Source organism: Lathyrus oleraceus, chromosome 2, assembly GCF_024323335.1.
Source record: "Lathyrus oleraceus cultivar Zhongwan6 chromosome 2, CAAS_Psat_ZW6_1.0, whole genome shotgun sequence".
In the NCBI taxonomy this organism is placed as follows: Eukaryota; Viridiplantae; Streptophyta; class Magnoliopsida; order Fabales; family Fabaceae; genus Lathyrus; species Lathyrus oleraceus.
Window position 1 is genome coordinate 407188542 of NC_066580.1, and position 26263 is coordinate 407214804.

Here is a 26263-nt window from a genome sequence, read left to right on the forward strand (position 1 = left end):
GATGGGAACATCCAACGAAGACAGGTGAAGATGGAGTCAGTGTGCAGATTCCTGAAGAAGAGTGGGACAAGGAGCAAGAGGAATTAGCCCTTGGAAATTCTAAGGCATTGAATGCATTGTTCAATGGAATCAATAAGAACATCTTCAGACTAGTGCACCACTGTGAGCTGGCTAAGGAAGTTTGGGATACCCTCAAGATAACTCATGAAGGTACCTCAAAGGTGAAGATGTCCAAACTTCAGATGCTGACCACCAAGTTTGAAAATCTGAGGATGAAAGAGGATGAGACTATTCATGACTTTCACATGAATATTCTTGAGATTGCAAACACCTCTGGTGGCTTAGGTGAGAAAATGGCTGAAGAGAAACTTGTAAGAAAGATTCTCAGGTCATTATCTAAGAGATTTGCCATGAAGGTCACTGCAATAGAAGAGGCTCAAGATATCTGCAACATGAAGGTGGATGAGCTCATTGGTTCTCTCCAAACCTTTGAAATGGGCTTGTGTGAGAATGTTGAAAAGAAGAACAAAAGCATAGCTTTTGTATCAAATACTGAAGAGGAGTCAGAAGCAGGATATACTGGAGGTGATGAAAGCATATCAGAAGCCATAGCCATGCTTGGGAGACAATTCAACAAGTTCGTGAAGAAGATTGATCAAAGAGGTAGACCAAATGTCAAGAACATCTCGTCTGACATCAAGAAAAGATCAACTTCTGAAGAAAAGTTCAACCAAGGCTAGGGAATCCAATGTCATGGATGTGAAGGCTATGGACACATTAGAGCTGAATGCCCTACTTACCTCAAGATGCAAAAGAAGGGGCTAGCTGTCACATGGTCTGAGGGAGATTCTGAAAGTGAATCTGAAGGAGAATCTGCTAAACATGTCACTGCACTAACGAGTGTTTGTGCCACTGATGATGACTCAAGTGCATATGAGCTGACCTTTGATGAACTTGCTGCAGCTTATAAGAAGCTATGTGTCACCAGTGCAGAAGTGCGTGTACAAGGAGAAAAGCAGAAGAAGCTCATCAAGGAGCTGGAAGATGAGAGGCAGAAGCATCTGACAGTCATAGAGGGTCTAAATGGTGAGATAACCTTGCTGATCTCCAAGCTGGATCAAATGACTAAATCCATCAGAATGTTGAATAAAGGAACTGACACCTTGGAAGAGATCCTAAAGGTGGGACATAAGTCTGGAACCATATCTGGTTTAGGCTTTGTGAAAAAATCCTCAGCTGAACTCAAACGCCCAAAGGCTAAAGTTCAGAAATTCAAGCGGAGGTCACACCCAATGTCTCAACATCAGGGAACCAGGATGAATAATCTTCAGAAGAGGAAATTCCAGAAATGGAGATGTCACCACTGTTGTAGGCTTGGCCATATAAAAGCCTTCTGCTACAGGCTTCATGGTTACCCTAACGAAGCTCCTCATGTCAGACCTAAGCATAAGACATATAGGCACTATGTCCCCATCAAGAAGCGACAATGGTATGCTAGGTTAGCTCACACAACTCTAAGGGCATCTACCAGAGAAGACTGGTACTTTGACAGTGGCTGCTCAAGACATATGACTGGTATGGAGAATATATTGGTGGATATACAACCGCACACTACCAGTTATGTGACCTTTGGTGATGGTGCTAAAGGAAAAATAAAAGGTGTGGGTAAGCTGGACTGCTCTGGAGTCCCAGAACTGAATAATGTACTGTTAGTAAAAGGACTGACGGCCAACCTCATCAGCATAAGCCAGTTGTGTGATCAAGGATACTATGTTCAGTTCACTAAGGAGCTATGTGTTGTGACAAATGGAGATAATTAAGAAGTTATGAGAGGATCCAGATCCAAAGATAACTGTTATCTATGGGAACCTAAGCTCTCAAACTTTTCCACAATGTGCTCCTCTGCCAAGGAAGAACAGGAGGTGAAGTTGTGGCATAGACGCCTTGGTCATCTACACTTAAGGGGAATGAAAAAGTTCATATCCAAGGAAGCAGTTAGAGGAATCCCAAAGCTGCTTATTGATGAAGGAAGAGTCTGTGGAGAATGCCAGGTGGGCAAGCAAACCAAGATGTCACATCCGAAGTTGGGACATCCTACAACTTCCAGAGTTCTGGAACTGCTGCACATGGACTTAATGGGACCTATGTAGGTGGAAAGTCTGGGTGGAAAGAGATATGCATATGTGGTGGTTGATGACCATTCCAGATACACGTGGATAAGCTTCATCAGAGAGAAGTCAAATACATTTGATGTCTTCAAAGACCTGTGCATCAGACTTCAAAGGGAAAAGGACAGTTGTGTTGTCCAAATTAGGAGTGATCATGGTACGAAGTTCGAAAATTCCAAGTTTGATGAGTTTTGCCCGTCTGAAGGAATAAGTCATGAGTTCTCCTCTCATATAACTCCTCAGCAGAATGGGATAGTTGAAAGGAAAAATAGAACTATTCAAGAATCTGCCAGAGCTATGATTCATGCAAAGAAGCTCCCTATGCACTTTTGGGCTGAAGTTATGAATACCGCTTGTTATGTTCACAATAGAGTCACCTTGAGAAAAGGAACCTCCTTCACTCTGTATGAAATATGGAAAGGCAGAAAACCCACTGTGAAGTACTTTCATATCTTTGGAAGTAAATGCTACATTCTCACAGGTCGTGAACAGAGAAGGAAAATGGATCCCAAAAGTGATGAGGGTATATGCCTAGGATACTCAACTAACAGCAGAGCGTACAGAGTGTTCAACTATAGGACCAATGTCTTGATGGAATCCATAAATGTTATTGTGGATGATAAAGAGGAAGGAATCGATGTCATAGAGGATGTTGGAACATTCCTTGATACTACAACAAACATACCAGTCAAGTCTGAAGAAGTACAGGAGACTCCTACTGAATGTGAGGTAGATGCACCCACCAAAATGCCATCTATCAGAATTCAGAAAGACCACCCTAAGGATCTTATCATAGGAGATCCCAATAGTGGTGTGACTACCCGATCAAGGGAAATTAGCTCAAATTCCTGTTTTGTATCCAAGGTTGAACCAAAAAATGTGAAAGAAGCCCTGACTGATGAATATTGGATCAATGCCATGCAAGATGAACTGGAGCAGTTTAAAAGGAATGAAGTATGGGAGCTAGTTCCACAACCTGAAGGGACTAACATCATTGGTACCAAGTGGATCTACAAAAACAAGTCTGATGAGAAAGGAGTAATTACTAGGAATAAAGCAAGACTAGTAGCTCAAGGATATACTCAAGTTGAAGGGGTTGAGTTTGATGAGACGTTTGCACCCGTTGCTAGGCTTGAGTCCATCAGATTGTGGTTAGGTGTAGCATGCATTCTGAAGTTCAAATTGTTCCAAATGGATGTGAAGAGTGCATTCTTAAATGGCTACTTAAATGAAGAAGTCTATGTGGAGCAACCGAAAGGGTTCTGTGATCCTAACCAACCTAAGCATGTGTACAAGTTGAGGAAAGCCTTGTATGGGTTGAAGCAAGCACCTAGAGCTTGGTATGAAAGGTTGACTGAATTTCTGACCTCAAATGGATACAGAAAAGGTGGGATAGATAAGACCTTGTTTGTGAAGGATGAAGAATGCAAAATCATGATTGCTCAAATCTATGTGGATGATATAGTTTTTGGTGGAATGTCAGAGCAAATGGTAAAACATTTTGTTCACCAAATGCAATCTGAGTTTGAAATGAGTCTGGTTGGGGAACTGACTTATTTTCTTGGAATGTAAGTCAACCAAATGGAGGATTCTATGTTTCTCTCCAAAAGCAAGTATGCCAAAAACATAGTTAAGAAGTTTGGTATGGATAATGATAGGCACAAGAGAACTCTTGCACCTACTCATCTAAAGTTAACCAAAGATGATGGAGGGCCCAGTGTTGATCAATGCTTGTATAGAAGCATGATAGGTAATCTTCTATACCTAACTGCAAGTAGACCTGTCATTTCCTATGCAGTTGGAGTGTGTGTGAGATACCAAGCAGAGCCCAAAGTGAGCCACTTGAATCAAGTCAAGAGGATTCTCAAGTACATCAATGGGACTTGTGATTATGGGATACTGTACTCACATGGTTCTGAGCCTGTCCTCTCTGGGTACTGTGATGTTGACTGGGCTGGGAGTGTAACACCTCAAAATTTGCCCTCCTCTCTTGGGACTAGCATAACATATTTGCATATCATTTTAGGTCATTAGGCATTGCATATTGCATATCATGTGGTTACATTGTGCAAGTCATCCTCCTAGGTCTTGATCAAGAGATGAAGAGGTGGAGATGCAAGCTAGGGTTTTATGGACTGATCATTAGCCATTTGAGGATTGGGCTATGAATTAGGGTTTCATGATTTCTCAAAGGGATTGGTATGCATCTTGTTTGAAAGGATACATCATCATCATCATGATATTGATATCATCCAGAGGATTCAGAAGATTGATCAGATACCTTGAGATTAGGGTTTTGACCACTGGTCAACCCTAATCAGTTGCATTGGGCCAATCAGGGTTTGTGCAGGAGGTGGGGTTTATAATGGATATGGGGATCATTTCATGATTGTATTGATCTTATTGAGGTTAGGGTTTCATCCTTGAGCCATTTCATTAGAAGATTGGGGCTCAGCTTGATCAGTGCATTGCCAGATTCATCTATCAGTTAAAAAGTCAAGTGTGGTCAACTATGCTTGATTTTATGGATTTGGAGGTGGGAGAGAGTTGGATACACTTCATTCATGTTGAAACAAGTGTTATTTGACATGTCAAAGCTCAAGAATGGAGAAAATAAAGTCAGGACAAAAATTGCCAAAAATAGAAAGTGACTTGTAATGGAAGTTTCCAAAAATGGAAAGTTTTTCATCACAAAATTACATGTCCAAGAAAGCTTCAAATGAAAATTTGTTCAACGTGAAAGTTGTAGATCTTGGTCTCACCTTTCCAAAAAGTCCAAGAACTTGAAATTCTCATGTATGGTTGACAAGTTATGATCCATTCATTTTCAAAAAAGGCCTATAATCAAAGTGGCATAACTTTCACATGGAATGTCCAAAATGGATGTTCTTTTTATGAGCAAACTCCATTTCACATGTACTTTCATGGTGCATAATTAAAATTCATCAAAAATGGTCAATGCAAAAGGTCAATTTTCAAGTGCAACAATTAAAATCCAAGGGCAAAATGGTCCAAGTTGAGAAATACATGGAATTTTGGAATGAGGATTTTTGCAACACATCACAAATGCCAAATAGAAGTTGTTTGAGCTGTCATGGTTCAATATTTGGCAAGGGCATTTTGGAACTTGCACTTAAATTTCATATTATGCTAATCACATGAGTTTTTGCTAATTGGTGATTAAGAAAGTGATTAAGCTGGAGTATAAATGTTTAATCATAACTGAATTGCAAAGCATAATCACAATTCTCAAGATCTCTAACAAACTTTCCCTCCATTTTCCAAATTCTCTCAAAAACTTCATCAACATTTTTCAAGATTTCTCCACCATTTTCTTCATGAAATTGCTTGATTCTTTTTGATTCGTGATCCACAAACCATAAGCTACATCTGTTTTGGTGAATTGGTGCAAGAAACCTTCAGAATCGTGACTGTTGCAAGTGAGCATGATAATGGCATTTTGAGATTTCTCACACTTGGAGCTGTTTTGGATCAAGCTAGGCGTGGCATTCATCTTCCTTAACCTTAATCTCCATCTGTTTTTGGTTTTGGCTCGAAAATACATCAAGAATCATCACTGTCTTCAACCTAAGGTGCAAAATTGAATCTCACCTTTTCTTAAATTGTTAGGTGGTTTTTGTAGTTCATTCATCATAGATCAACATGATATGCTTGGTTTTGGATTTGGTTAGCTATTGAATGAGTTATTTCGATTTGAAGTTTGATGTTCATATCTTTAATTGTTCGATCCCTTCGCTACAGTAGGGATTAGGAAATTTGAGTTACATATTCATGATCCTTGTGTTCATACGGTTCCAATGGTTATAAACATGTTGATTTTGGTTACGATTCATTGTTCATGATTTTCTGGAATTTTCTGGATTTGTGTTTGAAGAAGATGACGAGAAATGCGTTTTGATCTTCCAATTTCGTGGCCTTGTTTGAACTTCTGTTTCCCGCTATCTCCAGCCTCTCACAGCGTGCCAACGCATTAATGAGAGGCGACGTCGTTTTGATGCTGTTGCTGATAATTACGCCTTTGCCATTTTTACATATTAATTATATTATTTCATTTGTTTTTCATTTCAATTTCATTTTTGTTACATGATCTTTAGAAAATCATAGAGACTTCATTTTTTATCCAATTGAGTGAAAATTTTTGCATTATTCTCATGATGATGTGTAGAATTTAATGGTTATTTTTGTGGATTTTTTGCATGTGTAGAAAAATAATTGGCCTAGGGTTTGTTGAATGTGTCACATTTGTGTATGTTTCACCATATCCTTCATGAAATACTCATACATTATCCAAATTGAATGAAATTTCACATGATGATTCTTGACTCCTTGCTGGTTATTTTGATGTATAGTTTGTGAATTTTGGATCTCTGGTTTGGTAGATATGATGTGTGCAAGTTGAGTGTGACAATTTGTGTCACACTAGGTTAGGTCAATTTTATGAATTTATTTGACATGCCTATGCTTTTCCAATTGATCTCAAATTTTGCATGCTGTGTTTTGTATATGTCTAGTTTCACCATGATTTTTTGTATGAATTGTTGATTCATTTTCCATTTAATTGAGATTTTTGATTGCTGTTTAGCATTTTTAGGGCTTTGTTTGAGTGTTTGTCTTCCAAGTCTTGTGAAATGCTCATACCATATCATATGAATGTGAAATTTGATGGAGTGATTCATAACATGTTTAGATGTAGTTTGGCTTTGGTCCCATTCATTTCTTAATTGTTTTCACTGTTTGGCATTTGATTGAAGTTGATGCTCATTTTGCTACCATGTGTTGACTTGTTTGGATTTCTGCTGAATTCATGATTTTATTTGCCTGGCTTAGGAATGTTGAATTGCTCCAATTTTTTGTGTGAATGATCATTGATATGTCAAGATTACATGTGATTTTTGCTGGAATTTTTGATGTCATTTTCTAATTGATTGATAATTTTATTCTCTGTGTGCTCATTTTGTGACATTGTGTGACACATGTTGGCATTTTGTTTGTGAAATTCTCATATGGTATTGGATGAAGATGAAATTTGACATGAGCATTCTAGACACATTATAGGACATCATGGTTTTGATCCCATTCATTTCTTAATTGTTGTCACTGTTTTATGATTTATGGAATTTGATGCTTGTGTTGATGCCTTGAATTGGCTTGTATAAATGTGTCTGGACTTCTTGATTTTCATTGACCTACTTTCTTTTGTCCAATTGAGTTGAAAATTGACATGCTATACATTGAATGTGTCCTGTTTAGGTGTGAATTTTTGTGGAATTAATTGAATTGTTTTGATATGGATTTGAGTGAGATAGTTCTGTTTGGTCTTTTGATGTTGCTAATTGCATGATTGATGTTAAATTGTGCATGAAATGATAATGGTGATTGATATGAGCATGGGACCAATTGCATTTGCTTCTAATTTGTTTGAATGTGATTTTGGATAAATTTCACTTGCTGTTAGGATTTTTTATCTCCTTTGGACCCTAGGCTTGGCCTAGTGGTCTAGTTTCTCACATTTGGTTTGGATTTTCAGGTTGAAATGCAAAAGCCTTAAGGAGAACAATGCAAGTTGCAAATTGAGATTGTTTGATGTTGTAAACTAACATTGACTTTGTGTTGTAGGGTTTGGTGCTTGAGTTTGAGCTCATGGCTTGCACTTATGTGCATTAACTTGCGTTGTCTGTATAGATTGACTTTTGCTGTTTACTGTTGGTTTGTCTGAGTACTGATGATACTTGATTGATTTCAGGTACATTTAGTCGCTTACAGTTCTTTAAGAACTTGCTTGCTGTTGCTTGGTTTTTAAACCAGTTGAGGTAGACTCTCTTGTCTTCATGTAGTCTGGAAGACCTGGCCTGTTACTTGGCCAGGCAACTGTCTGAAGTCCTCCTTAAGAGGCGATGTTTGTGATTGTTTACTTTTGTGCCAAGCAGGTGAAGACCTCTATGAGGCAATTGGCGGAACCCAAGGGATATGCAATCCATCCCCCGCTATTCTGTTGAGTCGTCCCTCTGCTCACACCACTGTGTTGATGCATTGGGACACAAACCCAAGATCTTGTGTTGTTGCACAATCGAGTCAGAGTCTTGAGCGTAGAAGGGTCCCTCCATTCTGGACCCACGTTCCTTTGTCTGAAGCTCTCCCTGGACAGGGATAAGAGCTGTGAAGTCTCATCTTCACTCACCTTTCATCTACTTCACCTTAGCCCCTCAATGGCAAGGTTAAGAGCGAATACTGCCCCTGTACAGATGACTTGCCTAGGCAGTCAAACCCATTGTTTGAGCCCACTTGACTGGATATAGTGTGTGCTATGTGAATACTTGCTTGAAATGCTTGTTTTGATCTGTTGATGCTTGCATGCTTGTTTTCCTGGATAGGATTAGTTTGCAGTTGTGCAAGTAGGTAGAAACCACAACATAGGGCAATGATGCATGACAACACTAGGCTCGAGTACAGCTCCCTGGTAGTGTGTCTCCCCTTGGTTTCTGGCTAGAATTTCTTTCCCTTTCAGGGGAACTACATCGCCCTGATCCTCGTTCCAGACGAGGTATGTAGGCAGGAGGTCGTGCGAGACCTCTCCGGGCACTTTTTTTTCTTTTTGTGTGTGTGCTTGACGGTTATAGGCTCGAGTTCCCGACTCCCTATTAACTCGTTTGGTTGTTGTGTGCTTGGAAGCTGATGTAAGTCCATCGAGTGGCACTCAGGTTCCAGTGTGCGTGTGTTTCGGTTCGGATGCCGACGTAAGTCCAGTGATTGGCGGTCGGGCTCCACGTTTGCCCTTTTGTGTGTGTTTTGGTTCGGATCCTGATGTAAGTCCAGTGATTGGCATTCAGGCTCCATGTTTGCCTGTGTTTGTGTTTGCTTGTTTGGCGTGCGTGAGCCGAACTACGGCAGCTCTGATTCTCGTTCCAGACGAGATACGTAGGCATAGGATGCGACGTCCTATCGAGCTCCCTTCCTCTTAACCCCACCTGTGTTGTCTTTGGTGCGTGTGTGTGGTGTTTTAGCAACCTTTTCTTTTCTTAGAGCGTGGATCCCGTCGAGTACGACGGACGTGAGGGGTGCTAATACCTTCCCCTTGCGTAACCGACTCCCTTACCCTTTCTCTTTGGTCGCGAGACCATGCTTTTTCCAGGTTTCTCTGAGCGTTTCCTTTCCCTATCTTGGGATGAATAACGCGCAGTGGCGGCTCTGTGTTGTTTTTTTGTTTTAGCCCGCCGGTTGTTTTTCGCGGATGCGACAGGGAGTGCTGATGACAGAAAAAGCACATCAGGAGGATGTTTCTTCTTGGGAAACAATCTCATATCATGGTTCAGCGAGAAGCAGAATTGTGTATCTTTGTCCACTGCAGAGGCTGAATACATAGCAGCTAGAAGTAGTTGTTCCCAACTGGTTTGGATGAAACAAATGCTCACTGAGTACAATGTCTCTCAAAATGTCATGACATTGTTCTGTGATAATCTCAGTGCCATCAATATTTCCAAGAATCCCATCCAACACAGCAGGACCAAACATATTGACATTAGACATCACTTCATCAGAGATCTAGTGGACGACAAAGTGATTACCTTGGAACATGTAGCCATTGAACTCCAACTGGCTGACATATTTACAAAGGCTCTGGATGCTACTCAGTTTGAAAACTTAAGGGGCAAACTGGGAATATGTCTCTCTGAGAACTTATAGCAACCAATGATGTTTGGGATGTATTGTTTAATATCTCTGCATATTAAACAATTGGAAGTGTGCTTTGATTGGTCAACAGATCATAGCTATGTCACTTGCAACAAGTGTGGCAACAAAAGGTTAAGGAGATATCCTAACTTGAGGCAGCCTATGCACCTGCAAGAGTTCAAGGACAATGTTCATGCAGGAGTGGTTCTGGATGTCAGACACAAAGTCATGGCATCTGATATGGTGGTACCTACTGTAAAGCAAGAGTGTGTGACTACTTGATCAAAGTTGTGAAGCAAGATCAAGTGGGTGTTGACTTGGTTGAAACTGTGAAGTAAAACCAAGTCTGTAATTCTGTCATTTATGTAATTCTGTTTATGTTATGTTGGTCTGTAATTTAAAGTGTTGCTTTGGCAACATTTTTGACAAAAAGGGGGAGTAACACCTGTGATAACCCCAGGACAACAGAGTGTTTTGTTAAAATAGATATTCAAGACAGATTCAAGATCCTCTACTCTGCAGCTGATGTTCCACTTCTATGAGTGTGAGTATGTATGTGTGTGTTGCAATCAGAAGTTTTTATTTAACTTCTGTGTGTGCTACAATTAGAAGTTTTTATTTAACTTCTGTATGTGTGCTTATATGTGAAGTTTTTATTTAACTTACATGTGTGTGAGTGTGTTGCAACTCTGAGTGTATTAGCTAGGTTAATTTCCTGCTAGATGTATGTTTTCCGCTGCTATGGACTCTGTTGTGAGACCAAAGTGTTTTAGCCAAAAATTTGCCAAAGGGGGAGTTTGTAGATGTTTAATTGGCTGCATTGTATGGTAAAACACTAGCTGGATTCTAATGTCTTGACTGATGTCATGACATGCTGTGGAGATGTTTGTTTGACTGCATTGTAAGTTAGAATATCTAGCTGTACTCTGATGTCTTGGCTGATGTCATGACATTCTGAGTAGTGTACTGCAGGATTAGCTAATACAGGATTTATTGAATGTCAAACTGGATGTTATGACTTTCATCCCTGTCAGCAGATACTGAGGAATAGAACAGTTGGTGTTCTGTTAGAACTCAGTATTTAGTTTCAGTCTGGTTATCAAGGAAATACTAGACCTGGCATAAGGCCTATAGTCTGAATGTCAAACTGGATGTTATGACATTCATCATTGACATCATATACTGAACAATAGGCAGAGTGGTTTTCTGCTACACTTCAGTATGTATCTCAGTCTGTTCTTCAGGAGGATAACAGACCTGACATAAGGCTAATTGTGTAAATGTCAAATTGGATGTATTGACATTTATTAATGTACGCTGATACTGAGGTATGGACAAATTGGTCTTGTACAGTTCAGCAAATTTATACAGTCTGTTTTCAGGAAAAACAGACTTAGCATATGGTCCTTGATTTGGATGTCAAACTGAATGTTGTGACATTCATTCCTGACAGCGTATGCTATATTGTAGGTTGTTTATTTTTTCTGTTTCAGCATTTTTCTCAGGCTATTCTTCAGGGATTCAACAGCTGAGAGAAAATCCAGGAAACCAACAACCAAGCTAGAATTAATGAACCTAACAAATAGCCTATTTGTTAGTAACCTAGATGTGGAATTTAAGGGAACACGCGTGACCTTAATTTCAGGAAAATACAAGTACAAGGCCCAAGTGCTGCAATATAAAAGGATGGCAATCCTTCATTCAGAACTGGGGATTGTGAGGTGTGAAGATTTAGTGTGTCCATCATACTTCACTGTTGTATTTTTGTGAGTCTTGTATTAGACATATCTTGTAAGCCAAGCTATTATCATGTAGATGATTACATTGGTATAGGGTGTTCATTGAGTTGTAAGTGTTGTGTCACTCTAAGCTTTTAAGCGTGAGTGCTGTGTATCTTGATTAAAGCTGTTAAGCACAATCAAGAGTTGTTTGAAGTGTGACTTCATAATTGTCTTTAATATTGATTAAAGGTAGTAATCACTGAGGTGATTGAGGGGGAGTGAGTAAGAACTCTGATCTTAGTGTAAGATTGAAATTGCATTGGGTAGGTATTAAGTGATAGGGTTAAACAGTTGGTTTAAGGTCTGAATTAATACTACTAATAGTGGATTTCCTCCCTGGCTTGGTAGCCCCCAGACGTAGGTCATGTTGGACTGAACTGGGTAAACAATTACTTGTGTTATTTACTGCACTTACTTTTAAGTTCTGCATATTTCTTGTCTGCGCAAAATCGGATGTCATAACAACCCGTGTGACATCGAAAGTCTGATAACTAGAATTTCAGTTGGCACCAGAGCAGGCACCCTGCCTGTTAATTTCTGGGTGAGATCTAGGGAAGTTACTTTCTAGTACCATGGACAAGGATATAGGACACTCAAATAGACCACCCATGCTGGATGGTTCTAACTATGATGACTGGAAGCCCCGTATGATAGCCTTCTTAAGGTCTCTAGATAGCAAAGTCTGGAGAGCTGTCAACAAAGGATGGGAACATCCAACGAAGACTGGTGAAGATGGAGTCAGTGTGCAGATTCCTGAAGAAGAGTGGGACAAGGAGCAAGAGGAATTAGCCCTTGGAAATTCTAAGGCATTGAATGCATTGTTCAATGGAATCAGTAAGAACATCTTCAGACTGGTGCACCACTGTGAGCTGGCTAAGGAAGTTTGGGATACCCTCAAGATAACTCATGAAGGTACCTCAAAGGTGAAGATGTCCAAACTTCAGATGCTGACCACCAAGTTTGAAAATCTGAGGATGAAAGAGGATGAGACTATTCATGACTTTCACATGAATATTCTTGAGATTGCAAACACCTCTGGTGGCTTAGGTGAGAAAATGGCTGAAGAGAAACTTGTAAGAAAGATTCTCAGGTCATTACCTAAGAGATTTGCCATGAAGGTCACTGCAATAGAAGAGGCTCAAGATATCTGTAACATGAAGGTGGATGAGCTCATTGGTTCTCTCCAAACCTTTGAAATGGGCTTGTGTGAGAATGTTGAAAAGAAGAACAAAAGCATAGCTTTTGTATCAAATACTGAAGAGGAGTCAGAAGCAGGATATATTGGAGGTGATGAAAGCATATCAGAAGCCATAGCCATGCTTGGGAGACAGTTCAACAAGTTCGTGAAGAAGATTGATCAAAGAGGTAGACCAAATGTCAAGAACATCTCGTCTGACATCAAGAAAAGATCAACTTCTGAAGAAAAGTTCAACCAACGGCAAGGGAATCCAATGTCATGGATGTGAAGGCTATGGACACATTAGAGCTGAATGCCCTACTTACCTCAAGATGCAAAAGAAGGGGCTAGCTGTCACATGGTCTGAGGGAGATTCTGAAAGTGAATCTGAAGGAGAATCTGCTAAACATGTCACTGCACTAACGAGTGTTTGTGCCATTGATGATGACTCAAGTGCATATGAGCTGACCTTTGATGAACTTGCTGCAGCTTATAAGAAGCTATGTGTCACCAGTGCAGAAGTGCGTGTACAAGGAGAAAAGCAGAAGAAGCTCATCAAGGAGCTGGAAGATGAGAGGCAGAAGCATATGACAGTCATAGAGGGTCTAAATGGTGAGATAACCTTGCTGATCTCCAAGCTGGATCAAATGACTAAATCCATCAGAATGTTGAATAAAGGAACTGACACCTTGGAAGAGATCCTAAAGGTGGGACAGAAGTCTGGAACCATATCTGGTTTAGGCTTTGTGAAAAAATCCTCAGCTGAACTCAAACGCCCAAAGGCTAAAGTTCAGAAATTCAAGCGGAGGTCACACCCAATGTCTCAACATCAGGGAACCAGGATGAATAATCTTCAGAAGAAGAAATTCCAGAAATGGAGATGTCACCACTGTGGTAGGCTTGGCCATATAAAAGCCTTCTGCTACAGGCTTCATGGTTACCCTAACCAAGCTCCTCATGTCAGACCTAAGCATAAGACATATAGGCACTATGTCCCCATCAAGAAGCGACAATGGTATGCTAGGTTAGCTCACACAACTCTAAGGGCATCTACCAGAGAAGACTGGTACTTTGACAGTGGCTGCTCAAGACATATGACTGGTATGGAGAATGTATTGGTGGATATACAACCGCACACTACCAGTTATGTGACCTTTGGTGATGGTGCTAAAGGAAAAATAAAAGGTGTGGGTAAGCTGGACTGCTCTGGAGTCCCAGAACTGAATAATGTACTGTTAGTAAAAGGACTGACGGCCAACCTCATCAGCATAAGCCAACTGTGTGATCAAGGATACTATATTCAGTTCACTAAGGAGCTATGTGTTGTGACAAATGGAGATAATCAAGAAGTTATGAGAGGATCCAGATCCAAAGATAACTGTTATCTGTGGGAACCTAAGCTCTCAAACTTTTCCACAATGTGCTCCTCTGCCAAGGAAGAACAGGAGGTGAAGCTGTGGCATAGACGCCTTGGTCATTTACACTTAAGGGGAATGAAAAAGATCATATCCAAGGAAGCAGTTAGAGGAATCCCAAAGCTGCTTATTGATGAAGGAAGAGTCTGTGGAGAATGCCAGGTGGGCAAGCAAACCAAGATGTCACATCCGAAGCTGGGACATCCTACAACTTCCAGAGTTCTGGAACTGCTGCACATGGACTTAATGGGACCTATGCAGGTGGAAAGTCTGGGTGGAAAGAGATATGCATATGTGGTGGTTGATGACCATTCCAGATACACGTGGATAAGCTTCATCAGAGAGAAGTCAGATACATTTGATGTCTTCAAAGACCTGTGCATCAGACTTCAAAGGGAAAAGGATAGTTGTGTTGTCCAAATTAGGAGTGATCATGGTACGGAGTTCGAAAATTCCAAGTTTGATGAGTTCTGCCCGTCTGAAGGAATAAGTCATGAGTTCTCCTCTCCTATAACTCCTCAGCAGAATGGGATAGTTGAAAGGAAAAATAGAACTATTCAAGAATTTGCCAGAGCTATGATTCATGCAAAGAAGCTCCCTATGCACTTTTGGGCTGAAGTTATGAATACCGCCTGCTATGTTCACAATAGAGTCACCTTGAGAAAAGGATCCTCCTTCACTCTGTATGAAATATGGAAAGGCAGAAAACCCACTGTGAAGTACTTTCATATCTTTGGAACTAAATGCTACATTCTCACAGATCGTGAACAGAGAAGGAAAATGGATCCCAAAAGTGATGAGGGTATATTCCTAGGATACTCAACTAACAGCAGAGCGTACAGAGTGTTCAACTACAGGACCAATGTCCTGATGGAATCCATAAATGTTATTGTGGATGATAAAGAGGAAGGAATCGATGTCATAGAGGATGTTGGAACATTCCTTGATACTACAACAAACATACCAGTCAAGTCTGAAGAAGTACAGGAGACTCCTACTGAATGTGAGGTAGATGCACCCACCAAAATGCCATCTATCCGAATTTAGAAAGACCACCCTAAGGATCTTATCATAGGAGATCCCAATAGTGGTGTGACTACCCGATCAAGGGAAATTAGCTCAAATTCCTGTTTTGTATCCAAGGTTGAACCAAAAAATGTGAAAGAAGCCCTGACTGATGAATATTGGATCAATGCCATGCAAGATGAACTGGAGCAGTTTAAAAGGAATGAAGTATGGGAGCTAGTTCCACGACCTGAAGGGACTAACATCATTGGTACCAAGTGGATCTACAAAAACAAGTCTGATGAGAAAGGAGTAATTACTAGGAATAAAGCAAGACTAGTAGCTCAAGGATATACTCAAGTTGAAGGGGTTGAGTTTGATGAGACGTTTGCACCCGTTGCTAGGCTTGAGTCCATCAGATTGTTGTTAGGTGTAGCATGCATTCTGAAGTTCAAATTGTTCCAAATGGATGTGAAGAGTGCATTCTTAAATGGCTACTTAAATAAAGAAGTCTATGTGGAGCAACCGAAAGGGTTCTGTGATCCTAACCAACCTAAGCATGTGTACAAGTTGAGGAAAGTCTTGTATGGGTTGAAGCAAGCACCTAGAGCTTGGTATGAAAGGTTGACTGAATTTCTGACCTCAAATGGATACAGAAAAGGTGGGATAGATAAGACCTTGTTTGTGAAGGATGAAGATGGCAAAATCATGATTGCTTAAATCTATGTGGATGATATAGTTTTTGGTGGAATGTCAGAGCAAATGGTAAAACATTTTGTTCACCAAATGCAATCTGAGTTTGAAATGAGTCTGGTTGGGGAACTGACTTATTTTCTTGGAATGCAAGTCAACCAAATGGAGGATTCTATGTTTCTCTCCCAAAGCAAGTATGCCAAAAACATAGTTAAGAAGTTTGGTATGGATAATGCTAGGCACAAGAGAACTCTTGCACCTACTCATCTAAAGTTAACCAAAGATGATGGAGGGCCCAGTGTTGATCAATGCTTGTATAGAAGCATGATAGGTAGTCTTCTATACCTAATTGCAAGTAGACCTGACATTTCCTATGCAGTTGGAGTGTGTGCGAGATACCAAGCAGAGCCCAAAGTGCGCCAATTGAATCAAGTCAAGAGGATTCTCAAGTACATCAATGGGACTTGTGATTATGGGATGCTGTACTCACATGGTTCTGAGCCTGTCCTCTCTGGGTACTGTGATGCTGACTGGGCTGGGAGTGCTGATGACAGAAAAAGCACATCAAGAGGATGTTTCTTCTTGGGAAACAATCTCATATCATGGTTCAGCAAGAAGCAGAATTGTGTATCTCTGTCCACTGCAGAGGCTGAATACATAGCAGCTGGAAGCAGTTGTTCCCAACTGGTTTGGGTGAAACAAATGCTCACTGAGTACAAAGTCTCTCAAAATTTCATGACATTATTCTGTGATAATCTCAGTGCCATCAATATTTCCAAGAATCCCATCCAACACAGCAGGACCCAACATATTGACATTAGACATCACTTCATCAAAGATCTAGTGGAAGACAAAGTGATTACCTTGGAACATGTAGCCACTGAACTCCAACTGGCTGACATATTTACAAAGGCTCTGGATGCTACTCAGTTTGAAAACTTAAGGGGAAAACTGGGAATATGTCGCTCTGAGAACTTATAGCAACCAATGATGTTTGGGATGTATTGTTTAATATCTCTGCATATTAAACAATTGGAAGTGTGCTTCGATTGGTCAACAGATCATAGCTATGTCACTTGCAACAAGTGTGGCAACAAGAGGTTAAGGAGATATCCTAACTTGAGGCAGCCTATGCACCTGCAAGAGTTCAAGGACAATGTTCATGCATGAGTGGTTCTGGATGTCAGACACAAAGTCATGGCATCAGATATGGTGGTACCTACTGTAAATCAAGAGTGTGTGACTACTTGATCAAAGTTGTGAAGCAAGATCAAGTGGGTGTTGACTTGGTTGAAACTGTGAAGTAAAACCAAGTCTGTAATTCTGTCATTTATGTAATTCTATTTATGTTATGTTGGTCTGTAATTTAAAGTGTTGCTTTGGCAACATTTTTGACAAAAAGGGGGAGTAACACCTGTGATAACCCCAGGACAACAAAGTGTTTTGTTAAAACAGATATTCAAGATAGATTCAAGATCCTCTACTCTGCAGCTGATGTTCCACTTCTATGAGTGTGAGTATGTATGTGTGTGCTGCAATCAGAAGTTTTTATTTAACTTCTGTGTGTGTGCTACAATTAGAAGTTTTTATTTAACTTCTGTATGTGTGCTTATATGTGAAGTTTTTATTTAACTTACATGTGTGTGAGTGTGTTGCAACTCTGAGTGTATTAGCTAGGTTAATTTCCTGCTAGATGTATGTTTTCCGCTGCTATGGACTCTGTTGTGAGACCAAAGTGTTTTAGCCAAAAATTTGCCAAAGAGGGAGTTTGTAGATGTTTAATTGGCTGCATTGTATGGTAAAATACTAACTGGATTTTAATGTCTTGACTGATGTCATGACATGCTGTGGAGATGTTTGTTTGACTGCATTGTAAGTTAGAATATCTAGCTGTACTCTGATGTCTTGGCTGATGTCATGACATTCTGAGTAGTGTACTGCAGGATTAGCTAATACAGGATTTATTGAATGTCAAACTGGATGTTATGACTTTCATCCCTGTCAGCAGATACTGAGGAATAGAACAGTTGGTGTTCTGTTAGAACTCAGTATTTAGTTTCAGTCTGGTTATCAAGGAAATACCAGACCTGGCATAAGGCCTACTGTCTGAATGTCAAACTGGATGTTATGACATTCATCATTGACAGCATATACTGATCAATAGTCAGAGTGGTTTTCTGCTACACTTAAGTATGTATCTCAGTCTGTTCTTCAGGAGGATAACAGACCTGACATAAGGCTAATTGTGTAAATGACAAATTGGATGTATTGACATTTATTAATGTACGCTGATACTGAGGTATGGACAAATTGGTCTTGTACAGTTCAGCAAATTTGTACAGTCTGTTTTCAGGAAAAATAGACTTAGCATATGGTCCTTGATTTGGATGTCAAACTGAATGTTGTGACATTCATTCCTGACAGCGTATGCTATATTGTAGGTTGTTTAGTTTTTTTGTTTCAGCATTTTTCTCAGGCTATTCTTCAGGGACTCAACAGCTGAGAGAAAATCCAGGAAACCAACAACCAAGCTACAATTAATGAACCTAACAAATAACCTATTTGTTAGTAACCTAGATGTGGAATTTAAGGGAACACGCGTGACCTTAATTTCAGGAAAATACAAGTACAAGGCCCAAGTGCTGCAATATAAAAGGATGACAATCCTTCATTCAGAACTGGGGATTTTGAGGCGTGAAGATTTAGTGTGTCCATCATACTTCACTGCTGTATTTTTGTGAGTCTTGTATTAGACATATCTTGTAAGCCAAGCTATTATCACGTAGATGATTGCATTGGTATAGGGTGTTCATTGAGTTGTAAGTGTTGTGTCACTCTAAGCTTTTAAGCGTGAGTGCTGTGTATCTTGATTAAAGCTGTTAAGCACAATCAAGAGTTGTTTGAAGTGTGACTTCATAATTGTCTTTAATATTGATTAAAGGTAGTAATCACTGAGGTGATTGAGGGGGAGTGAGTAGGAACTCTGATCTTAGTGTAAGATTGAAATTGCATTGGGTAGGTATTAAGTGATAGGGTTAAACAGTTGGTTTAAGGTCTGAATTAATACTACTAATAGTGGATTTCCTCCCTGGCTTGGTAGCCCCCAGACGTAGGTCATGTTGGACTGAACTGGGTAAACAATTACTTGTGTTATTTACTGCACTTACTTTTAAGTTCTGCATATTTCTTTTCTGCACAGAATCGGATGTCATAACAACCCGTGTGACATCGAAAGTCTGATAACTAGAATTTCAAAAGTCATGATGGCTTTTGATGTTTGAGTGTTGATGAATGTCAACTGTTGGAAGAGTTTTGATGAGAGTTATGATGAAAAACTCCTAGGGTTTTTGCGAAGAGAATGACAATATGAAGTTAGAGCATTGATAGATAATGAAAAAGTTAGAATCTAGTTCTCTGAAGTATTTCATGTAAAAGAGAAATCACGTTGGTTTTCCAATAAAAAACTGGCGTGTATGTTTTATTTACAATATATATATATATATATATATATATAGAGAGAGAGAGAGAGAGAGAGAGAGAGAGAGAGAGAGAGTACCATAGCGCCATAGTCTGAGAATACATTTAAACTATCTCTCACGTCAGTTTTTTTTAGAATAACCGATGGATTTGATATATAAAATTAAAAATTAAAAAGAGTTTTTGAAAAAATTGATTTGAAAATATTAATGCAAAATATATTACATCTTAGTTGGACCATGTAACTAAGATTAATACTAATAAAAAAAGATTAACAATGAAAAAAAGGAAAGTTGTAAAGGTTCCAACTGAAAAAATAGTAAACAATTGAAAAAAACATAAAATGTTTAACTGAGGTTCGAAGCGAGCTCTCTTATAACTATATTCCCTTGGTTTTTAAGAAAACCAAGGTAACAGGTTGTATATATATATATATTTTAAATATAACATGGCACTCCTAAGATATTTCTCCTCGGTTTTTAAATATTCGAGGTGAAAGTTTGGTCGTGAAATATCTTATTTGTTGTAGTGGTTCTATTTGAGACACAAACTGCATTGCAATACATGAGGCAGATAAGGAACCAGGGGTCAGATATACCCTTAGTTCACTTTTACTTATATTTTAATAATATTTATATTATGGTTTATAATTTGTCATCAATGTGTTTGATTATGGATTTTAATTGAATTAATATGAATTTTTTTTGATAACATTAATGTATAATTTAATTAGTAACAATTTTCCTTTGGAATCATTTTTTCTCAACTTTCATTTTATACAACCATGTAGTTATTTGATTCTTTGTATGCTTAATATATAAAGAGTTGTATTCTTCTCCTTTGTCTGCCATTATGGAATCATGCTTGATATCCCGTGTCAATTCACTTTCCATCATACCGCCACTATCATGGTTTTGCTCCATCTAGCTTTGAACGAGTTAAAGTGCATGTGTCATATAGCCCAAAATACTTAAATTTACAGGGTTATAAGATTGGGGATTGCTTATTTCACAATTAGTGGTTCTCACACACCTAAGTATAAAACTTAAAATGCTCCTCAAATAAAGAGATACACTTCTAAACGCACAAAAAATCCACACCCCAACACTTCATAAGTGAGTCATCCTAATTTTTTCATAAATTAGTACGAAGATGCATCTCTGTAAAAAATACTAAAGTATACCTTCAGAAGGGTTTTGAGTGTTATTAGTGTATCATGCCTTCCTCATCCCTCATTTTCAGTATAGGTCATTCTAAAACAACAACAAAAAGTGTGTGTGAAACCCCAAATCCACCACTTTCAATCTTTCTTAAACTTTCTACTATATTGCACATATTCCAAGAGCTTTATCACTTACTACTCAAGTCCATTCAATCCAAAAGCTTTCACTTCCCACATTATGTAAGTTTTTTCATTTCTCTCATTTTTTATTTGTGATGCATGCATTACTAAATAGGTTGTTTGAGTTACAATAGATTGTAGTTACACTCTTAATACATAGTTTATTGAGGTATTCTTTGATAATTTTTTATGTTTAGAGCATAAGGCATGTTAGGTTTATGCGTTTTCTGTCATTTCTGTGTTTCAAGTTTTACGGAAGTGAACTTATGAATTTATTCTGAATTTGATTTTCTTGAGTTACAAAAATGCACTTTCGTATTTTCCTTGCATTGTTTGATTTGCCTATTTTGTCTGCATTATTTCATTTTGCATGTCTGTCATCTGAGTTTGATTTTGTCTGCATTCTTTGATTTTACATGTCTGTCATTTGAGTTTGATTTTGTCTACCTTGTCTGCATTATTTTAATTTTATATGTCTATCATCTAGTTTATTTATAGGTAAAATGAATGACAACCAAGATCGTTTGAGGTATAATAGAGTGTCCCATCATGCATCTATTCGCATGGAGAGAGCTAGACCCTCGCGACCATCGTTTGGTGTCAATTCATGTGATGCAAAATCATTCACTTATGGAGTTTGGTTGTCTCCGACTTCGTCTTCCTGGAGGCATGTGTCACCTGATGCATCCCCTAAAGTCCATTTTGATCAACTTGTTGCTGATGTTACCATTCATGATGTTGTTCTTGAGGTTTTTGGATGAGGCTCCAATGACACTTTACTACTGCCTCTATATGTAAGTCATGCTCTTAGGGACATATGGGATGGAGAGGTGAAATAAATTTGTATTTATTCTTTGAAACATATGTGTTACAATATTTGAAACTTCTAATGATGATGTTTTTTTTCTTGCAGTACCGGTGATGCTTTAAAATGCATCAAACATGGTAGGAAGATCACGAAGCTGCAACAACCTAATGAGAAATGGTTTTATGATGTCACACATATATCTGGGTTGCAACATTTATGCATGACTGGTTATAATGTCATTAACCATGGTATGTTTTCAGCTTTTATGGAGAGATGACACTCAAATATGTCATCTTTCATCTTTTTATTAGTGAGATATCCATCACACTAGATGATTGTCATCCATGCTACATCTTCTAATCAAGGGAAGATTATTAAGCCACTCCCTAATCACTAAACCCGATGCACTGGACATGATAGTGGCCTATTTGGGAGCTGACCCAAAGGATGCCCAAAAGGATATGGATGATACTAGAGGGTGTCATTGCTAGATTTTCATTTCTGGAGGAGCTGTATAGAAATCACGTGGTTGCAGTAGTGGAAGACAATGGTATGATGCATATGTTTTGCATCATAGGGCATTTGTATTTAGATCATACCTTATGTATTTGGTTGACACGTCCATATTTGTGGACAACAATGTTTATTAAGTCGATGTGGTTTATCTTAGATACTTCATTGACTTCGAGTGCATTCATGAGTACAATTAGGGGGGCCTTGTTTAGTTTACCCGTGCTCGAAGTTAGGTGAATTTTGTCTTTTGAAGACTAGATAGATGATAATAAGAAACATGTTATTTACGGTTATATATTTGCATATTTATTGTTACTAATATTTCATAAAATGTGTGTTACCCATTACTAATACTTTATCTGAACCATTTTCATACATGGATCCTCTCTCACTTTCCACACATCTCTGGTTGGTCATCTGAGAATGACTACTCTAAGGATTTTCCACGTGCATATGCATAAGTCCCGCTCAGAGGGAATAATGTGATCAAATCGTTCTGAATGTTTCTTGGTTGTACTGCAACATATGACATATGTTACACACCGTATGACACTCATCGTCAGACGTATCCCTTGGATGACATATCCTTATACTCTTGATGGTTGATTTGTGGGTCACACCTTATGCATCATTATCTGCCTGAACGAGTCATGCGAGAGTTCGGGTTTCAACAAGGTATTCCAAGAGACTCCACTGTGTCTGCTCGTCCAAGTATGACATGCAGAGAAGTTAATGCAATGTTTGGTGATTTCTATAATCATCTGGTACCAGAGAAAGAACAAAACGTGTAAGCTTCTCGACCATGGAGTATTACATTCGGCTACATATGATGGTATTTCAGAGTGTCACGTTCTTACATGACACCACATGCTCAAAGAGATCCACCTAAGCCAACTCATCAAGAGATATTAGAGGAAGAGCAGCAGACTAGGGAATATCATGACGTTGATGTGATACCTCTATGTCAACGTATTATAACTATTGCGCGAGCGTGTATATAAAGAGAGGATAATTTTCAGAAGGCACTCATGTGAGAGCCACTATATAGAGGCCATTCTATCTGAGGCACAAACCACATTGCAATATGTGAGGGCCACTATTACAGAGGTGCGCATACAAATTCATCTTCTTTTAATAAAATAAAGTATGTGACTCACTTATGAATAAATGTAGTGTATTTTGAGCACATCCGAAAGTATATTTCTGAAATTGAGAAAGACAACTTTGAATTCTTCACCTGGAAGAGAACCCCAGTAAAATTTGGTTACTTGACCTTAGATCTTCTTACTATTTAGTTTGAACTAGTGATAAGACTTGTAATGTTTATCTCACGTATATATGCCATTTCTTACTAGAATACATAAAAAAAAAAAAAAAAAAAACTTGTTTGATTGCCTCAACCAGCTAGACAGTGTATATAGGTCACGATTATTCTAGAAACTAAATTAGAAAGGAAGATAACTTGTGTTGTGCCCTTGATTAATCACAATCAATTGCATCATCTCTCCTACCTAAACCAATATCTCAATGAGGCAGTTGCATTATCTATGGCCTCTTGCATCCTTTACTCTATTTTTTTAACTTGTTCAAAACGTAAACAACCTAACCTAACATAAGGTCAGGAATCTGGACACATATAAATGAAAATATATCTTATGTTTTTAACGGATTAGCTAGCTTCTAATTTATGCTTATACATGTTAATTCATCATTTGATGTGATAGTTGTATTTGTATAGTACAAAATTTCTTTAGCCGGCGAGAAATTATAGCGACAAAGTTGACTTATATGTTATATATAGCACAAGTCAAATACTTAACTATATGGATTCGTTAACGATTTTAGATTTCTCACATTTTAACACGGCAAGGAAAATAATAATAATAATAATAATAATAATAATAATAATAATAATAATAATAATAATAATAATAATAATAATAATAATAATAATAATAATAATTACTTCGAGTATCATTAGATCAAAAAATATTTATAATTGTAATAATTATTACAAAAGTTTATTTGATGCAATATAGAGCATATAACTACGAGAAATATGATTTGTAACTTTAAATACAAAAGTATTTATGCATGTGTGCCTTTTCATTTTGTACAACATAAAATACAGTAAACATAATCATTACATCCCAAGTATAAACTTAAAAATGAATCTACACATATAAAAGCTGTATCTGAATTAATGAATCAAAATAGATGAATTTCTTTAACTATGTGTTGATGGGACTTTCCTCAAAGATAATCAATGATTCTTCTCTACCATGGAATTTTTGATGGAGAAGTGCATGTCAAGCTGCAAAATTAAAAGAATAAATTAAAATATATCAAGATTATATATATATATATATATATATATATATATATATATATATATATATATATATATATATATATATATATATATATATATATATATATATATATATTATATATATATATATATATATATATATATATATATATATATATATATATATATAATCTATGGTTTTAAATTATAGTTTAATATTTAAAAAAAAATTGAGGTAGTTAAAGATCACAACCACAAATTTGACTATATGCAATTTAGAGTAATAGTAACTTAGAGTTATACTAAAAATTATTAGACATAACTAAATTAGTGACAAAAATTTGGAAAAATTAATATTTATCTAGTGATTGAAAAAAAGGGAAAGACAAAAATAGTGAGAATAGAGCCTTACTCTAGAAGCTCTTTCCAGTAGGAGTCACTTGATTCATCAATGAACTTCTCCCAATCGTCAAAGATTATGTTTGAAGGTGATTGAATGGACATTTGAGCTTTCTTAAAGTCACTTTCCACTTGATTGAAAGTTGTTTTAGGAGAGGAAGCAACCAAAGCAGGAAGTGGATTTTCTTCTTGATTATTTTCACATGAAATGCTTCTCATTTTGCTATAATCAAGATATTGTAAATTTGATCCACCATTTGAAATATCTTGCTTAGAAAACTCACTTATTAGTCCATGAGAGTATAGACTAGGGTTCATAGCATATTCTTCACCACCATTATTCAAACCTAATGACTCCTTAGTTTGAGTTGTGTTTGCTCCATTCAAAAGCACATTGAACGGATTAAGATTAGGAATAATATTTCCTAAAGAGCTATAAGGGTTCATAGCAAATGAATTATTGGTGTTCATAATTTGTAACATGTTTTGCAACAATTGCATTTTGGCTATGTGAGTAATATCTGGCTGAAAACCAATAGGGTTGTTGCTAAAAGTATTGCCTATATTTGACATTCCAAGTAAGTTGGAAATACTCATGAGATGGTTATAATCAGTTCTTGGCTTATGAGTTCCAGGATCAATTCCCATTTTCAAAAGCTTTTTCCTCATGTTTGTGTTCCAAAAATTCTTTATCTCGTTATCTGTTCGTCCGGGAAGATGTGCAGCAATCTTAGACCACCTACACACAAAAAAAAAAAAAATATGTTAAAGATGTTTTTTTAATGAAAATTGTTGATTTATAAATATCAGCAGAAAGACGTAGATATATACTTGTTTCCGAGTACTGAATGAAGATTCACGATGATTCTTTCTTCTTCATCAGTGAATTTTCCTCTCTTAATATCAGGTCTCAAATAATTTGTCCACCTTAACCTACAGCTCTTCCCACACCTATTCAAACCAGCACGTTTTGAAAGTGTTCCCCAATTTCCATGGCCATGTTTGTTGATATAATCAACCAGCTTCTCATCTTCTTCTTCTGTCCATGGCCCTTTCTTCACACCAATTTCATCACAACATGGTGACCTACCCATGATATTGCACAATATGAATCAATGTTCCAAGACAAATTAAAACTATAGGTTATAGGAACTTAGCATAGGTTGCATATTATGTATGGTTTTATAGATGTAAAACCAAATGATACCAACATTTTTTAATTATTTTTTTTAAAATATCAACACGTATATCAATTGGTAATTGAGGAAGCAGTGTCAAAGAAGCAACCTAGCTAGTTAGAGACTATTTTGGCATTTTTCATCTATGGAAGGATTTTTTTTTTGGGCACATAAATATTACTATGAATTCAATTCAGGATTACTGGGTTAGGTAGTGTATGTGTCGTTTAATTAAAGCATAAAGGTAAGTTCATTGAAATTGTTGAAGGTGCCAACATATATGGTTTCAAAAGATTAAATTACTAGT

General features: G+C 37.7%; 1 protein-coding gene across 1 annotated transcript; it reads right to left on the bottom strand.

Annotated features, from left to right (window-relative positions):
• Positions 1–24051: 24051 nt before the first annotated feature.
• LOC127119758 (transcription factor MYB41) lies at positions 24052–25933 on the bottom strand. The gene is made up of 3 exons (XM_051050065.1): positions 25610–25933; positions 24792–25517; positions 24052–24382 (listed from the first exon to the last, which is right to left on the bottom strand). The coding sequence occupies exons 1-3, from the start codon at positions 25870–25872 to the stop codon at positions 24346–24348; spliced, it is 1026 nt and encodes a 341-aa protein (XP_050906022.1). The 5' UTR covers positions 25873–25933; the 3' UTR covers positions 24052–24345.
• Between the last annotated feature and the right edge of the window lie 330 nt (positions 25934–26263).